Raw genomic sequence first — 18,658 nt, 5'->3', positions numbered from 1 at the left:
CGTTTTGTGCAATTGCATCACGTACCATAGTATCTGAATAAGGGAGTCCACATTCACACTCAAAAGCACAATCCCTAGTAAGGCCTTGCAAAGTTGCAACCCACTCCCGATTAATTTGACCGGCCGTACGTTTTGTACGAAAGAACGTATACCGTTTTACAACTACATTGACAGATTCCTTGAAATATGCATCCAAGGCAGACAAAATTTCTTCGTAGGACAGAGTTGCTACGTCGCGGCGGGGAAATAATTTCACTATCACACAGTACGTCTGCACCCCTACACACGCCAATAAGTGAGGCTGCCGCTCGTTACCTTGAATTCTGTAGGCTGCGAGATGGAATCCAAATTGGCGTGACCACTCCGTCCAGCTTTCCAGTGCCGCATCAAACGGACGAAAAGGTGGTGCAACTGTGTGTTGTGGCTGCGGTAGCGGTGGAGCGGTGGCCGCCGCATCGGTTTGCATTGCACGTTGACCCTGGATGAGCTGTCCAGGGGCATCCAATAAGGCCTGCGTCTGCTGATTCTGCAAGCGATAAAATTCGGACAGTACATCTGGAGATTGTGGCGAAGCCATGACACAAGTAAATTAAGGCAAGATCAGTTGGTACAAACGCGATTTTACTCGTCGCCAAATTTGTAGTGTTGGCAGAAGAGCCAACACTGTGTTGCTAGAGGAGGCCGAAATGCACGCGTTTGATTACACGCTGACTGGCGTGAGGTCTGGAACAGGACAATATCTTGAGAATTGTAAATAATGTACGTAGCTGATGTAATACTTGACTTTAATCCACAATTGTAGAACATCTCTCGTTACGGTACATGCTTCATAATATTAATTATCAATTGAATATGGCGCCTTGCTAGGTCGTAGCAAATGTAGCTGAAGGCTATGCTAACTATCGTCTCGGCAAATGAGAGCGTATTTGTCAGTGAACCATTGCTATGAACGTCGGCTGTACAAGTGGGGCGAGTGCTAGTACCTCTCTCTAGACCTGCCATGTGGTGGCGCTCGGTCTGCTATCACTGACAGTGGCGACCCGTGGGTCCGGCGTATACTAATGGACCGCGGCCGATTTAAAGGCTACCACCTAGCAAGTGTGGTGTCTGGCGGCGACAGCACAAAAACATGTATAGAGGATACTGTGTCGTGGAAAAGGTCTGCTCAGTGACGCTGTGTTTCAGAATCGTTCACAGTGGAGCCAATTCAGGGGACCAGGCAGACCACAGCTTTGGACGTGGACACGCCACTGCTGTCTCAGACACCAGCAGAAACCAGGTAAGCACGAGGCAAGCCGCACATCTCTGTTGCCAAATTCTACGAGTGTGTATTTCTAAGACTACATTGTTCGTCACTGTACGTGTCGGTGTTGTTCCGTACACAATCAATGATAGCCATTTACTGATAGCTCACGATGATTTCGTTGATTTGTCATTTCATCTAATCTTCAAATTTAACTGTGCTTATCTCATGCGAATGCAGTCACTGTGTTGCCGCTCCAACTGTCTGCAGCCAACCAAAATGCGGCCATCATTTCTAGATGAAAAGAACCTGGATTCGGCCGAAAACACTATCTGATGCCACTCCTGTCCCCAGCGGCGTTGTTCCATACACCATTGCCGTCTAGCATGTTTCTGCTCATTCGTCAAAGATAGGCGGAGAATCGCACACGTAGCTCATACCATAATAAACCGCGGCAGACTGTCACCCGTGATGGTGTACGTTGTGTTACACTGTTTCACTGCTGCGGCAAAGACGATGAGGAAGTAGATCAGTCCTGCAATGTCATTCGGGTGGGGTGTCGATCTTCTCGGGCGGTGGTCTGGGTGGTGCGGCCTGACCCATATCGCCGTCTTCCATGGCCTTTCATGAACCATCCGGCACATACACCCGTTGCGCTGCCGAAACACTTCGTCCCACACGAGCTGCAATTTCCCGGATGGACGCATCACATTCTCTGCTGCCAATTACGCGCCCTCTTTCAAATTCACTGATTTTACAGTATTGTTCGCGCATACGGCTGCCAGGCAACCTGAACGTCTGCTCAAGTCACACTGATCCATTACCTTCGGTTTAGAGCGACAACAAGTGCCGCAGGTACATTTCAGCAGCAGGTTGTGTTGATATCGGCGTCGACCTTCAACCCATGGGCTGACATGATTCAAATGCTAACCATTTCTGCAGACCATTCAAAGGTGCGTGTCATGCGAATATCTCTAGTTGCTCAAGGCTTTTACAAACAGATGCGCCCTTCAGTGATTATCTTTTACTTTCGAGGTATCAGCCTGCACCTTCTCCTCAGGCGAAGTTGTCAAAGCTGACAGTCGTGCAATCACGATTTCAAGAGTCTTTACAGATAAATATTTTGTCCATTGTCTTATTCAGCTTCTTTATCTTTAATTTCAGTCGCACTGACTCCATCATACTCCAAGAAATCTAATCGTAGCGTGATATATTTGGTAACACTAAGCACATGAATGAAAGAGAATTTTTAATTTTACTGAAATGACAATCTCATATACGTTCCTGGCGTATATGCATACGCACAAACTCTTCGCTTTTTTACTGACCTTACTCACAAATTCATTTTACTTCGCAGTAGGTGATATTCAGTGTCCGCCAGTCCACAAATAATGGTCGTTGGCCAATTTGAATCAAACTTGTTTATCGAGCAGTGTTTCAATTTGTGTGATTATATGGCCACAAACTGTTCAAATCGCTCCGAGCACTATGGGACTTAACATCGGAGGTCATCAGTCCCCTAGACTTAGAAATACTTAAACCTAACTAACCTAAGGACATCAGACACATCCATGCCTGAGGAAGGATTCGAACCTGCGACCGTAGCAGTCGCGGGGTTCCGGACTGAAGCGCCTAGAACCGCTCCTCCACCGCGGCCGGCCCACAAACTGTGTAGAAAGTAGCGTGACATCGTGGTTAGCGTCTCTGGCTGCGGTGCTACGGTTCGCCAATTCAAACCCGACCATCAGCACTTGTTATCTAGTATTTATCATTTCTGGAAGACTCTAGAAACATCTTACGTTTTTATTGTAGGTGTATTTTCGAATATTCGATGTTTGTGTAAATAACAGCATTCTCGAATAACCGACGTTTGTATGAATGACACCACTCTCTGTTCAGAAGTTTAGTTCTGCTCTGGCTGTACGTAGGTATTCGCAATAAATATGCTTTGAGGGCGAAGGGTTGTATTTCATTGCTACCCTGCTTCCTCGTGCCGAGCCTCTGAGGCATCACAATCTGCCTTCGGTCAAATTCGGACAGATCACTTGCCTTTCCCCTTCTACACACGAATTAGAAAGTGAATGATACTACATGCACTATGCCTGCGTCTGACTAACAGTCATTCCTCTCCAGGTGACGCTGATATTGCCTTGTCGGGTTTATATCGATGTTAGGTCGGTGCTCATAATGTTCTGGCTGATCACTGTATACTCCAAGCTAATTGCAATTTAAATATATATGTAATTGTTTTAGTTATGTATTCCAAATTAGCTGTCCAATAGCTGTTGTAACACCTCGACCAGTGCCTGTCCTCTCACGCCACAATACTTTCTCATCTCGTAGTTAACATTCATTTGAGTTTTACTTTTTACATTCTATTGTTTAGTACACTACGTTTCTGATTAGAGATCTCAGGAGAAGTGGTGTGTAAAGTTATTAGCTCACTGGCATGTCGGTAATCTTAGCAGAACCTCTATTGTCGTTGGCAGTGTGTGTTCTGTTATTTGTACACCACCGGCCATTAAAATTTCTACACCCCGAAGATGACGTTCTACAGACGCGAAATATAACCGACAGGAAGAAGATGCTGTGATATGCAAATGATTAGCTTTTCAGAGCGTTCACACAAGGTTGGCGCCGGTGGCGACTCCTACAACGTGCTGACATGAGGAAAGTTTCCAACCAATTTCTCATACACAAACTGCGGTTGACCGGCGTTACCTGGTGAAACGTTGTTGTGATGCCTCCTGTAAGGAGGAGAAATACGTACCATCACGTTTCCGACTTTGATAAAGGTCGGACTGTAGCCTATCGCGATTGCGGTTTATCGTATCGCGACATTGCTGCTCGCGTTGGTCGAGATCCAATGATTGTTAGCAGAATATGGAATCGGTGGGTTCAGGAGGGTAATACGGAACGCCGTGCTGGATCCCAACAGCCTCGCATCACTAGCAGTCGAGATAACAGGCATCTTATCCGCGTGGCTGTAACGGATCGTGCAGCGACGTCTCGATCCCTGAGTCAACAGATGGGGACTTTGCAAGACAACAATCATCTGCACGAACAGTTCGATGACGTTTGCAGCAGCATGGACTATCAGCTCGGAGACTATGGCTGCGGTTAACCTTGACGCTGCATCACAGACAGGAGCGCCTGCAATGGTGTACTCAACGACGAACCTGGGTGCACGAATGGCAAAACGTAATTTTTTTCTGAAGAATCAAGGTTCTGTTTATAGCATCATGATGGTCGCATCCGTGTTTGGCGATATCGCGGTGAACGCACATTGGAAGCGTGTATTCGTCATCGCCATACTGGCGGATCACCCGGCGTGATGATATGGGTTGCCATTGGTTACACGTCTCGGTCACCTCTTGTTCGCATTGACGGCACTTTGAACAGTGGACGTTACATTTCAGATGTGTTACGACCTCTGGCTCTAACCTTCATTCGATCCCTGCGAAACCCTACATTTCAGCAGGATAATGCACGACCGCATGTTGCAGGTCCTGTTCGGGCCTTTGTGGATACAGAAAATGTTCGACTGCTGCCCTGGCCAGCACGTTCTCCAGATTTCTCACCAATTGGAAACGTCTGGTCAATGGTGGCCGAGCAATTGGCTCGTCACAATACGCCAGTCACTACTCTTGACGAAATGTGGTATCGTGTTGAACCTGCATGGACTGCTGTACCTGTACACGCCATCCAAGCTCTGTTTGACTCAATGCCAAGGCGTATCAAGGCCGTTATTACGGCCAGAGGTGGTTGTTCTGGGTACTGATTTCCCAGTATCTATGCACCCAAATTGCGTGAAAATGTAATTACATGTCAGTTCTAGTATAATATATTTGTCCAATGAATACCCGTTTATCGTCTGCATTTCTTCTTGGTGGAGCAATTTTAATGGCCAGTAGTGTATGTGGACGAATGCCTCAGCCGTACTGTCCGTAGTAAGCTGTCCTCTGGTATCAGTGTGAATATGTGTTCCCACGTCGTGTCTCTCTCTCTGTGTAGCACGCCAGCCACTGGAGACAGCAAGCCCACCCCCAGCGCTGAGTCGCACAGTGAGCATGGTGACCACGGCCGGACTCCTGCCTCGGTTGTCACACCCGCAGCTCCCTGCAGCAGCCGTCCGCTTAATGCCACTGCCGTGTCTCTCCTGCGGTGAGTTCTGTCACTATATGAGCACATTTTTAACATTCATAGTAGACTTACGGATGGTGTGAACCATAGTTGTTAGGAAAAGTTTTTCCTTTTATAAATTATGTTGCTCGAGTAGCAGTGCATCAAAGTGATTCTCTACATCCTTTTCTGAATTCACAGTGTGACTTACACTGAGGTTACAAATATCATGGGTTACCTCCTAACGTGACGGCAGACCTACTTTCGCCCACGGTAGTGCAGCGGTTCAATGTGGCATGAACGCAACAAGTCGCTGGTAGTTCCCCAAAGAAATACTGAGCCATGCTACCTCCATAGCTGTCCATAATTGCGACAGTGTGGGTTCAGAATTTTTTGCCCGAACTGACCTCTCCATTATGTCCTATAAATGGTCGATGGAATTGTTGGTTAGCGATCTGGGTGACCAAACCGTTCGCTCGTGCAAAATGTTCTGGTATGGCGAATTGTCATCCTCAGCGATTTCATTGTTGTTTGAGAACATGAAGGGTATGAATGGATGCGCGTGATCTCCAGTTACCCGAACATTACCATACACAGTCAATGATCTGCTCAGTTGGACCAGAGGACCCAGTCCCTTGGATGAAACAAAGCCCACAAAATTATGAAGCCGCCACCACCACCTTGCACAGTGCCTTGACGATAACTTGGGTCCATGGTTTCGTGGGGTCTGCGCCACACTCGAACCTTACCATCAGCTCTTACCAACAGAAATAAGGACTCATCTGACCAGCCCACGGTTTTCCAGTCGTCTAAGGTCCAAACGATACCTTCACCAGCCCAGGAGAGGCGCTGGAGGCGATGTCCTGCAGTTAGTAAAGGGACTCGCATTGGTCGTCTGCTGTTGCAAACCATTAACGCCATATTTCGCTCCTCTGTTCTAATGAATTCGTTCGTCGTACCTTCCACATTTATACGGTTATTCTACGCAGTATTGCTTGTCTGTTAGCACTGACAATACACAAATGCCACTTCTCTCGGTCGTTGAAAATGAAATGTCGTGTGGCTACGGCCTCCCGTCGGGTAGATCGGTTGCCTGGTGCAAGTGTTTTGAGTTGACGCCACTTCGGTGACTTGCCCGTCGATGGGGATGATATTATGATGACGATGATGATGATGAAGACAACACGAGACCCAGCCGGAATCGAACTCGGGCCCCTTTGCACAGCATTCGCCCGCACTGACCATTCAGCTATCGAGGCGAACCCTCGGTCGATAAGTGAAGGCTGTCGGCCAATGCGTTTCCCGTGATGAAGGATAATTCATGAAATTTCGTATTTTCGACACGCTCGTGACACTGTGGATCTCGGAATACTGAATTCCCTAATCATTTCCATTCGCCTAGCTCCTACTATCATTCCGCGTTCAGTGTCTCTTAATTTCCGTCGTGTGGACGTAATCACGTGGGAAATCTTTTCACATGAATCACCTCAGAACAAATGACAACTCCGCCACTGCACTGCCGTTTTATACCTTGTATACGCGATACTAACGCCATCTGTATATGTGCATTTCGCTATCCCATGACTTTCGTCGCCTCAGTGTATATTCAGTTCCAAACATTAATGGTTCACTCAATGCTTTTATATGAGAACATACTATAAAAGAAAATCCTTTTCGAAAGATAGTGAATGTATTGTTGTGTTGGATACAATTTCGGCTTTCAGTAATGCTGTTCTATCTTCCAAATTAATCCTCCAGGAAAAGATTGGGAAAGCAGTTATTCATGCACTAAAGCTCCGCAAAATGTAGATTTTATGTGAATAAACAATTGCAGTGTTAAGTCTGTGGTGATCATAAAAAATAAATGATGATGGAATAATAAGTAGAAAACAAGGAATCAATAGGAAGAATGATCACAAAATTTGTAACAAAAATAATACGCAGTTTCGGAATATGAGTTCGACATGCTGTGGTGCGGCTGTTGGAATGTCTTGTGAATTACATTTCTTTAAACTCCTCTTTTGGACACTTCAACACATAGTAACCATTATAAATTGTGCCATACTGGGTCCCAGTTTGCTTACGACAAGCAGTCGCCTTAACCATAAGATATATCACCACACGACGATCCAACGTTGCATACATTTACACGTTTTTATTTTCCAAACGGCGTATACGCAAGAGCAAAACTGTGGGAGTGGTGTGTGTAGAGGATGGTGGCTTACTTTACTTGGATAGCTGTTTGTGAGAACATCCGGTGATAGCGCTCAGAAATCATCCACGGAAACATCAGTCTCGGTGCAAGGTTGAGTCTGGTCTGCAGGTGTGCTCAGGAGGTCTGAGGATTATGACGCCCGCTCGCAGTGATTAGTAAGGCCGGAGAATCGTGTCGTGGACGTAGTCGAGTCAAGGCGTTTTGCAGGCATCCCCTTTGCAGCTTTCTTTTATTTATTACGGAGCACCTGCTGCGTAAATCTAGGGTAAAGTTCACTTTTCTACTTGAATATCAGTGACTCATTGGACGTCCATTTTAACATTTCAAAAAAATTAATGGCATCTGTGTTATATCCTAGCCAGTAATGCCACCCGAGCCCGCTGCCAAAAGGTTGGCAGCATCAAAGTCCGGACGCCGTCCGCATAAGCAGCGCCAGCGAGACAGGAAATCGCCGCAAGTCTGCGCGCGCCACCGCTGACTTCTGGCTTCTTAAGCGCTGGAGTCGCGAGCGCTAGGACAGTTCTGTATTCGCCGCTCAGTTGTATACTCGCCACCGAATTGTGTACTCGCTAGTCAGTTGTGTGTTCATCGCAGCAGAGTTGTTGTTTGTCGTCAGCCGACGCTGACCTAGCCGCTCCGACTCGAACTAGACAGATTTCTGTAGACACGGAGTTCACTATTGTTTTTCTGTATCTTCGTCAATAAAGATAAGTACCGACTTTTATTTAATCAGAGTGTTTGGGTTTTCATCTTTCTGTTCACTGTTCCAGCGGACCGGTCGGCCCGCTATTAAAAGTGTGGCGGTGACTTCGTAAGCCGTTTCTACAGCGAATTGTTTGTCGCTACGATCGCCGCCACAAAAATCTGTTAGTGTATTTATAGGGTTGCAACTGCAACTGAATTTCGTTGCCAATGCAGTTAGTGTTCTAACCAATGTAGTTGCTACCTGAACGACACAGGCCCAGAACCAGTAATAGCGAGTGTATTCAACCTGCCTTTTGTAATTAAGGATAGCAGAGTACAGAAAGTGGAAATATCTGAGTAAGAAAAGCACTTTAACATCGATAATGCGGTAAGTAATACTACAGTCAGCTTAAGAAAACGTGTTCTCTCCTTTTGAGTGACTTAATGAGTGCAGCTGCTGATTAATTAGGATGGTCAAGTTTAGCGGCCTTTAGACTACGCTGACACTCAGTCACTATTTCAAGGAATAGAATAGAGAATTTTTGTGTGTAGATAGTGCCCTTCCTATTTTTTCCTAACTAACTCATATGTCTTTTCAGCCATCTTCTGTTTGTATTCGTACATACAGTGAGCCAAATTTGTCATAGCGACAAGTAATATATAGAAATAGTTTATTCATAACGTTGCAGTATTTTAGACTGAATCATTGCTACTAATGAAGTACATATGCATGTGGTGTCTGAGGAAAATTGCAGAGAAGTCGTCCATCATATCAATAGATATCAGTGCCAGGAGCATCAGCGGTCAAACAGCCTGGCGCGCCTTCTCCTACCACAGCTCACCTGGGTATAGGAGGAGGTTGTCCTCGGTTCACAGCCTGCGTACACCCCTACAGTTTGACACCAGTGCCTGTGCCAATGAACACACACGTGCAAAGCAGAATCTCCTCCCTCTCTAGATGAAGTGTGTGGCTCCTTCTTCAACGGATTTTGAGCTTCTGCAAGCTAAAGACACTAAGGTGCAGAAGCGTGCGCATGACTTTCCTAAAAGATTAGATTCTTCCTGGTAACTCGGTGATGCAGAAGTCTGTTGGACAGCAGCAGGGGATTTCTCGCACTCAAAGATTCTAAAGCGCAGGCTCCAGAAATTGCACAGTATTAATGAGAACATGTGGTGGGTTACATGACATCAGTGATTCTGGTTACCACTACAAAAGCAGTCGTTATGTCCAAATCTCTGTAGATAAGCCAACATATTCTTCCATTCTAAAGTATCCCATTCGACAGATGACGATTTGAGTAATATTTAAAAAACTTCGTGAACATGTGGATGTGACAATGCCATCTGTCGGTGCTCTGTGTGTTTGAAAACCAGGTAACTCTGTTGCTGTATTCCATGTCAGTCTATGGGTCTGTGTGACATGGTGAGCATTCCAGAGGACGGCAAAGACAAACTACCACAATCAGGGATATGCTTCGTAAAGCACCGTTGGGATCAAAACCATTTGCTCGGCTGGTGACCACTGTACAGTCGTTTTAATTCACTTTTGTACCTCCTCGTTCGATAGGAAAGATACAGAAGTGTTTGACACAGTTGTCAGAACACTCAACTCCATTTTGAGAATATGAACTATATCACTGTCAGTCGAAACAGCGAACGTCACCACCTCCATGTGCACGAAATATTTATAGGAAAAGATTGAATGACTGATGAATGGTGGATCTATTAGCTGCCGGCCGCTGTGGCCGAGCGGTTCTAGGCGCTTCATTCCGGAACCGCGATGCTGCTACGGTCGCAGGTTCGAATCCTGCCTCGGACATGGATGTGTGTGATGTCCTTAGGTTAGTTAGGTTTAAGTAGTTCTAAGTCTAGGGGACTGATGACCTCAGATTTTAAGTTCCGTAGTGCTTAGATCCATTTGAGCCATTAGCTGTAATATCTACTCGTAACTTCCCACAACAGCTTAATGTGTTTGTTCTTAACTGAATTTATTTTCTAAACAATTTGCTACATGTTTCTCATGAACAAGTGAAATAGTTTGTGGTCTTAGAAAATATATATTGTCCGTTAGGCACGTTGTAGTGATTATTTCACGTGGAAATGAAAAGATGCGCTTCTCAGTACCTACATCAGCAGTGTAAGGTCAGCAGTGTGTTCAAGAAGCAAAAGATTCACTTGAAGCTAATTTATTTTCACAAACTCCAAGTTTTGCAGTTGCCGTCAGACACAGTGGAACCACAAAAATTTCGGTCAAGAGCGTCTGTGTGTCTGTGTGTGTGTGTGTGTGTGTGTGTGTGTGTGTGTGTGTGTGTGTGTGTAGTACATGGAAATGCTTGGTATTGTGTAACCACAATTATCTGTACCAGTGAGCACGTATCTACTCACCAGCAAATGTGTTTGCGTGTAGGAAATGAGGCGTCTAGTTAATGTCATTGCTTATACTTGAAATATTTCGAATAAACGGTTTCGTGACAAACACATAAGTTTCTCTGTTTTAGGAAGCAGTGACTAGAAACTAGCGAAAAACTGGACTGAAATTTTCTGTTTCTGTTACAGGAGATTTTGTTTAACACATCCAGGTGTATATAGCTTCGTGTGTTCTGTTTGCAACAGTCAGAAGGCTAGAATTATCTGCATGAAGCATCTCCTTCAGCGGGAGGAAACGACTGTCTAGTGATGTGATCGAAAGGTCAAAACAACTAATGTATGTACATATACTAAGATGGTATCTGTTCTTTCGGACAGATACCATCGTTGACCATGCAGCTCGTTAGAATGAAATTACAATGAAATGAACACCCTTAGCTGCTTACAGGCGTTGACATACGTCAACGAGGACAGATGAAAATATGTGCACCGACCGGGAGTCGAACGCGGGACTTCCTGCTTACATGGCAGACGCTCTATCCATCTGAGCCACCGAGGACACGGAAGATAAAGCGACTGCAGGGATGTATCTCTGGCTCGCCTCCCGCGAATCCCACATTCTCAACGTACTGTCCCGCGCTACATTCGTAGTGCCCCCGCCCATTATACTCATTACTCGCGGCGCGTTGCCGATTCCCGTAAGAATTCGGGCACTGTTTGTGCATTCGCACAGAAGAAGAAGATGGTCAATTGGCCAGTGAGCCTTAACTATATATATACAATACGTTGAGAATGTGGATTTCGCGGGATGCGTGCGAGAGATAAATCCCTGCAGTCGCGCTATCCTCTGTGCCCTCGGTGGCTCAGATGGATAGAGCGTCTGCCATGTAAGCAGGAGCTCCCGGCTTCGAGTCCCGGTCGGGGCACACATCTTCATCTGTCCCCGTTGACGTATGTCAACGCCTGTAAGCAGCTAAGGGTGTTCATTTCATTGGAATTTGATGTATGTACATTTACATACAGAGAATTAGCCATGTGTTGTTTTTATGTTAGTTCCATTTATCAGGCGTGTGTGCATTTGCAGTCAAGTACGAATATTTCTGTGTTTTGTCCAGGAACCTTTCTACAGAAGAGAAGGGCACGAGACTGATCTATGCGGCTGAGGAGGGGGCGGTGGAGGATCTGCAAGCGCTGCTCGAGGCTGGAGCAAACGTAGGGGCGAGGGACGAGATCGGGGAGACCGCCCTACACTGGGCAGCACAATGGGGACACACAGACTCGGCGAAGTGTCTGCTGGAGGCCGGCGCAGAGGTTGACGCCAGAAGCGACGGGCAGAGCACGCCTCTGCAGCTGGCCGCAGAGAGAGGGCGCACGGCTGTGGTGCGACTGCTACTGGCTTCTTCTGCCGACCCCAACGCCAGGACTCTGTATGGGAGGACACCACTCCACTCCGCGGCAGAGCAGGGACACACAGCCGTGGTGCGGCTGCTGCTGGCGTTTTCCGCCAACCACAGCGCCACGGATCACGACGGGTGGACGCCGCTCCACTTAGCGGCATATAGTGGCCTCGCTGAGACGGCAGCCGCGCTGCTCGAGGCTGGGGCCGACAAGGGGGTCAGAAGCAACCAGGGGAACACACCGCTGGACCTCGCCAGGGAGCAGGACAAACAGCAGCTGGTAGACATGCTAAAATGAAGCCAGCAGTCCAACGGACATTTGTGGAATAAAATGGATTTATTTTTAAAGTAAAGAATACAAAAAAGTTAATCCGGCAGTTATTCCTTCTACCGATACAACAGTACATCCTTCCCTAATTCGATGAGACTGATGACCTTGCTGCGTGGTCTCTTCCCCAAAATCAACCCAACCCAAGCCAGATCCCTGCCTTCTACCTCTACGGAATCCAAATCCAATCTTTTCTTTACCTTCTTCTTCAGCCGACCGGTGTGGCCAAGCGGTTCTAGGCGCTACAGTCTGGAACCGCGCGACCGCTACGATCGCAGGTTCGAATCCTGCCTCAGGCATGGATGTGTGTGATGTCCTTAGGTTAGTCAGGTTAAAGTCGTTCTAAGTTAAGGGGACTGATGACCACAGCAGTTAAGTCCCATAGTGCTCAGAGCCATTTTGAACCTTCTTCACCACTGCGTCGTTTGAGAATTCTTCACTTCTTTCTTTTCCTTTGTTTCTCCCTTTCTCTTTCTTTCCTCTCTGTGCGTGTCTGAAGGCCGACCCACGCGTAGCCAATGACGGGGTAACGCGTAACTCCCCGCCCTGGGTAGACAGGTAGGACGTGTATGTACCCCCTGGCAAAGGCCAGGAAAAGGGAGAGGTGATTACCTGAGCTGGTACCTCTCGAACGTGCCGATTGGTCCCTCTTTCCGTTTCTCTGGATGTGTGACCTGAGGTGTGGACAATCACCTAAGGCGGGATTGCCCTCAGAGAGGGCCGTCACTAGGAAGGAGTGCACCATTGGAGACGCCGGTAATCATGGTGGATACTTTCGCAATGGTTTCTTCTACTTCTACAACTTCTGCCCAGAAGAGAAAACTAGATGAGTCTCAGCCACAGACAATTCTTCTGTCACTGCCACAGTTGTTTCTCGGTCGGACGAAGGTCAAGACTTCTCCACAGTCAACCCTTTCATTGTTCACAAAGGTGTCGACGGAACTGCAGATCCTGTAAAGTCTTGTTCCCGGTTACGAAATGGCACCTTGTTGTTAGAAACAGACAGTGCCCTCCAGGCACATAAATTGCTTCGAATTACACTGCTACACACATTCCCTGTCTGGGTGGCAGCACACCACAGCTTAAATTCATCACGCGGGGTGATTTGTACAAGATCACTTGACGGATTATCCAATGAGAACATTCAAAATTACCTGTCTGATCAGGGCGTAAAAGCTGTACATTGAGTCCTGAAAAGGGTTGAAAAGGAATTGGTACCAACCCACACTCTCTTCTTTGCGTTTGACAGAGTTAAACTTCCATCGAACATTAAAGCGGAATATGAGATAATTCAGTTCACCCTTACATCCCCAACACTAAGCGTTGCTATCGGTGTCAGAGGTTTAATCATACTAGCCAGTCGTGTTCCAATACGACCAAATGCGTTACCTGTGGCAGGGATGCCCATGAGTGTGATTCTCCACCTCCATCCCCTCGTTGCATCAACTGTATGGGCGAGCATGCTACTTCTCCTGCCCTATTTTTAAAGATTAACGAATAATTCAGGAAATCTGAGTGAAGGAAAAGGTGTCTACCTTTGCTGCTCGTAAGTTATTCGCCAGTAGAAAGCCCACTGTGCTCTCAGCGGGTAAATATAGCACTGTCCTCGCCTCTCCTCGACCTACTAAGGAGGCAGCCAACAGACTTGCGATCTCACCTTTAGCGCCAAGGTCGTCAGATCGGCCAGCCCAAAGATCGCCCCTTCAACCTCCCCACTATCAACTGCTCATTCTAAGGCTAAATCTTCATCAGCTCCTGCTAAATCACAGGCTGTACAAAAGAGCCTAGTGAAGATTTTTTACATACCCAGACGTCACAACCATTGACTCCTCCCTCATCTCAACGTCCTTCTTGCAAGAAGGCTCACAAGACACAAAGTTCCTCTCCCTCGCCACGGCGTGTCCCTTCTACAGCGCCACCCAGCGGTAGCCGCCGTTGGGCCTCTTGCGTGTCGCCGAGACGCACCGGCTGGCGACCAATCAACCAGCCGATCACTGACGGCAGGAGCTGCCCCTGAACAACCTACGGATGAGGATTCTGCGTTTGGCTGAATGCCGTTCCGCGCCGTCTGCTGTCGGCTCTCAGCTGTCGTTGAGATGACGGCAACCGTGGTGACGTTTTTCTTTTCTATCCGCCCTAAGTCAATTATCCATTGGAATACCTGCGGAATTCGCTCCAATCGGGATGAACTGTCGATCCTCTTACGATTGTACTCCCCAGTCATCTTATGTCATCAGGAAGCAAAGCTACATCCCCATGATCGCTTTGTCTTCCTTCATTTCCAAGCAGTCCAGTTTGACCACCCCTCTGTTGAATTCGCTCCAGCACATGAGGGACTTCTGATCCTTCACCATGATACTATCCATTATCACCCAATCCCCTTACACAGTTCCTTCCAAGCTGTTGCTGTTCGTCTTTCCCTTTGTGGATACAGCTTCTCTCTCTGTACCATATACATTACATCGTCCACACCAATCGCAAGAGCCGATCTCGTTCATCTCCTTAGTCAGCTCCCACCCCCCTATTTGCCTGTTGGGGACTCCAACACCCACCAAGTGCTTTGGGGATCTCCGCGTCCTTGTCTGAGAGGCTCCCTATTGATTGACCCCTTCCACCGAGCGGATATTGTTTGCCTCAGCATTGCGGAACCTATTATTTTGTCTGCCTCCACATCAACCTACTCTCATTTGGACCTTTCGGTCGGTACTGTTCAGCTAGTTCGGCGCTTTGAATGGTTTGCTCTTGCTGATATACACTCAAGTGACCATTTCCCACGAGTCCTTCGATTACAGCCACAATTGCCATATACGTGCCCAAGACACTGGCTATTTTCCCAAGCCGACTGGATACTTTACTCCTCTCTAGCAACATTTAATGACCGTCAATTTCCTTGCATCCACGATCAGATCACTCACAGTACGGAAGTTATTCTTACAGCTGCAGAATGTTCAATACCTCGTACCTCCCCTTTGCCCCGGCGCCCTCCAGTTCCTTGGTGGAACGAAGCGAGCCGTGACGCAATACGTGAGCGGAGACGTGCTCTTTGTGTTTTCCGCCATCATCCTGCGTTGGCCAACTGTATCCTCTGTACGTGTGCGATGCCGTCGCATCATCCGCGCTAGCAAGAAGCAAGCTGGGACTTGTTCACCAGCTTCTGTAACACTTTACTCCCTCATCTGTAGTTTGGACAGTTATCCGGCACGTCTAGTTTCTCCCCTCTCTTTCGGCTAACCGTTGCGCAAGATACCTTAGTGCACCCAGTCGCAATTTATAACCCATTGGGTCAACACTTGTTGAGATTTCGAGCTCCTCAAATTAACCGCCAACTTTTTCCCGAAGAAACTAGCAGCGGAAGTGCGACCTCTTGCTTTCTCCTCTCAAAATCATGGAAGCTATAATACCGTTTTTTCTATGCGGGAACTCCAACACGCACACTCTTCCTCTTGCTCTTCCGCCCCAGGACCAGATGGCATTCATGTCCAAATGTTGCTGCATTTATCATACCGTAGTCTGCGTTACCTCCTTCGGCTTTAAAATCAAATTTGGACTGACAGTACCTTTCCCAGAAGATGGCGGGTAGCTGTCGTCATTCTTGTTACGAAACCTGGAAAGGACAAAGATCTCCCCTCTATCTATCGCCCCATCTCTCTCACGAGTAGTATATGTAAGGTTTTGGAGCGTATGGTAAGTTGCCGTTTAGGCTGGTGGCTGGAGTCCCGAAACCTTTTAACACCTACCCAATGCGGTTTCCAAAAGCACCGTTCGGCAGCTGATGGTCTTGTTGCTCTCTCCAAGAGCAAATTTTTCAGTAAATGCCAAATGGTAACTGTACTTTTTGATCTAGAGAGAGCATACGATATCTGCTGGAGCACAGACATCCACCGCACACTGTTCTCTTGGGGCTTTCTATGTCGGCTACTACTTTTCATCCTTGAATTTATGACAGAGCGCACATTGAAGGTGCGGGTGAACACTACTCTATCGCTTACTTTCTCCCAAGAAAATGGGGTGCCCCAGGGCTTCGTGCTAAGTGTTGTACTGTTTGCTATCGCTATGAATCCTATTATGGATTGTCTCCTTCCCGCCGGCCGCTGTGGCCGAGCGGTTCTAGGCGCTTCAGTCCGGAACCGCGCGATTGCTATGGTCGCAGGTTCGAATCCTGCATCGGGCATGGATGTGTGATGTCCTTAGTTTAGTTAGGTTTAAGTAGTTCTAAGTCTAGGGGACTGATGACCTCAGCACTTAAGTCCCATAGTGCTCAGAGCCATTTTGTCTCCTTCCCAGTGTCTCGGGCTCCCTCTTTGTGACAATTTGCAATCTACTACAGCTCTCAACGGACGGGCCTCCTTGAAAGACTTCTTCAAGGATGTCTAGATCGACTCCCCTCATGAAGCATTCCGATTTTCTGCCTGTAACACCATCTGTGTAAATGTTTTGCGTCTTACGGAGTTTGATCCGCCATCCCTACATCTAGGCCCTGTCGACCTTCCGTTCGTGGACGTCTCCAAATTCTTGGGACTTATGTTTCACAGCAAACTGTGCTAGTCTTCCCACATTTCATATCTTTCGGCTGGCTGTCTACGATCCCTCAACACCCTCCAAGTTCTAAGAAGTTCCTCCTGGGGAGCGGACTGAGTAGTCCTCCTCTGCCTGTATCACCCCTTAGTGCGCTGGAAACTGGACTCTGGAAGCATAGTTTACTCCTCTGCACCGCCATCTATTCTTCGGCGTCTAGCCTCTGTCCGCCACCGTGGATTGCATGCAGCGTTTTTACACCAGCTGCATGGAGAGCCTTTACTCTGAGACTGCAGAACCCCCGCTGTCCAATCGGTGAGCTGTCCTGAGTCGTTATTCTAGTCATCTGTCTTCATGTCTGCTCATCCGACCCATGCCCTTTATTTCAACGCCTCCTTGGAATTAGGGTATGCAGGTCGCCGTTCCTCTCTACTACCACCGGGAGTCCACTTCCGTCAACTCCTACATTCCCTTTCCTTCCAATTTCCTACAACTTTCTTGACAAATGGGGGTACAGCGCCACCTTGGCTTCGCCCCTGGACCTGCCTTCTCCGTGACCCTCGCCAGCTTCCCAAGGATAGTGTTCCCCATATAGTTTACCGTCGGACATTTGCTGCTCTGTGTGCACAAATGGAGGATGCCACATTTAGTTACACTGACAGCTCAAAGACCGCCTTTGGTGTTGGGAGTGCCTATATTGTTAGCGACACCCCTATTATATTTCGGCTTCCCGACCAGTGTTCTGTTCTTACATACTCGAGGCTGTTCAATCCATCCGTCGCTATTAGTGGGTACAGTATATTATAAGCTCGGATTCGCTCAGCTCTCCAAGTTCTTTATCCCGCCCACTCTCCAGTACACCAGATTCAGAACTGCCTCCACGTGCTCCATTTGGGAGGTCGTGTCTGTGGTATTCCTCTGGATCCCAGGGCATGTTGGTATCTACGGACACGAGGCAGCCAATATAGCGGCAAAGGCTGCAGTCTCTCTTCCTAGGCCCGCTGTTCTTATGGTTCCCTTTGCCGGCCTACAGAGCGTTTTATGTTGTCTTGCTCTTTTATGGCACCCACATTGGTCTGCACTTGCCGATAAAGTTACGGGACATAAAAACTCTTCCCTCTGCTTGGACCTCTTCCTCCCAAACCTCGTCGTTGGCAGGAGGTAATTTTAACTAGACTCCAGATTGGCCACTGTCTTTTTAGCCATTGACATATTTTAAGTGGCGATCCTCTCCCACTTTATCCCCATTGCTCTCAACTGTGGACGGTGAGACACCTTTACTTCAGTGCCCCCATTTTAATCCGTTACGTGCCAGTTTACAGCTGTCGCCTGACATATCGTCCCTTTTAGCAGATGACACGCGCTTAGCCGATTGCGTCCTTGAGTTATCGGTGTCAGTGAGATGACATCGATCATTGAAGCTCTTTCCGCGGAAAACAATTCCCTTCAATAGCAGTTTTCTAAGATTTCCTTGCGTTTTTAGTTTCCCTCCTTCTTGAGTTTCGCTCCCATTGCTGCTGATTTAAATTTCAGTTTTTACCCCCCGATAAGCCACAGAATTGATGCTTTTGATCGTAGCAGTTTTGCGTCCTAAATCCATAATAAAAAAAGACTTGACAAACTTAAGCATAAAGACATCACGCTGATTTGGGCCACTAGCTCCAATTCCCTATCGAAAAACTCGTTTAACTACGCTTTGTTGCCACGAAGAGGTCATGTCAGTAACTGTAATACATCATATAAAGTAATGCACTTCCAGAAGTGGCGATTGGACAACATTGCCGTCA

General features: G+C 47.4%; 1 protein-coding gene across 1 annotated transcript in view; it reads left to right on the top strand.

The window, feature by feature from the left end:
* The window catches only part of LOC124616128 (26S proteasome non-ATPase regulatory subunit 10-like), a 56,911-nt gene extending 44,513 nt beyond the window's left edge, over positions 1 to 12,398 (top strand). Inside the window, exons 4-6 of the mRNA XM_047144395.1 lie at positions 1,186 to 1,279; positions 5,258 to 5,407; positions 11,747 to 12,398. Of these exons, the coding sequence (XP_047000351.1) occupies positions 1,186 to 1,279; positions 5,258 to 5,407; positions 11,747 to 12,326 (824 nt within the window). The 3' untranslated portion in view covers positions 12,327 to 12,398. The remainder of the gene's footprint in view (positions 1 to 1,185; positions 1,280 to 5,257; positions 5,408 to 11,746) is intronic.
* The last annotated feature ends 6,260 nt before the right edge of the window (positions 12,399 to 18,658 follow it).

The sequence above is a fragment of the Schistocerca americana genome, chromosome 5 (assembly GCF_021461395.2).
Source record: "Schistocerca americana isolate TAMUIC-IGC-003095 chromosome 5, iqSchAmer2.1, whole genome shotgun sequence".
NCBI classification, from domain to species: domain Eukaryota; kingdom Metazoa; phylum Arthropoda; class Insecta; order Orthoptera; family Acrididae; genus Schistocerca; species Schistocerca americana.
Note: the sequence above shows the minus strand (reverse complement) of the source record. Positions and strands in the feature narration are given on the sequence as shown.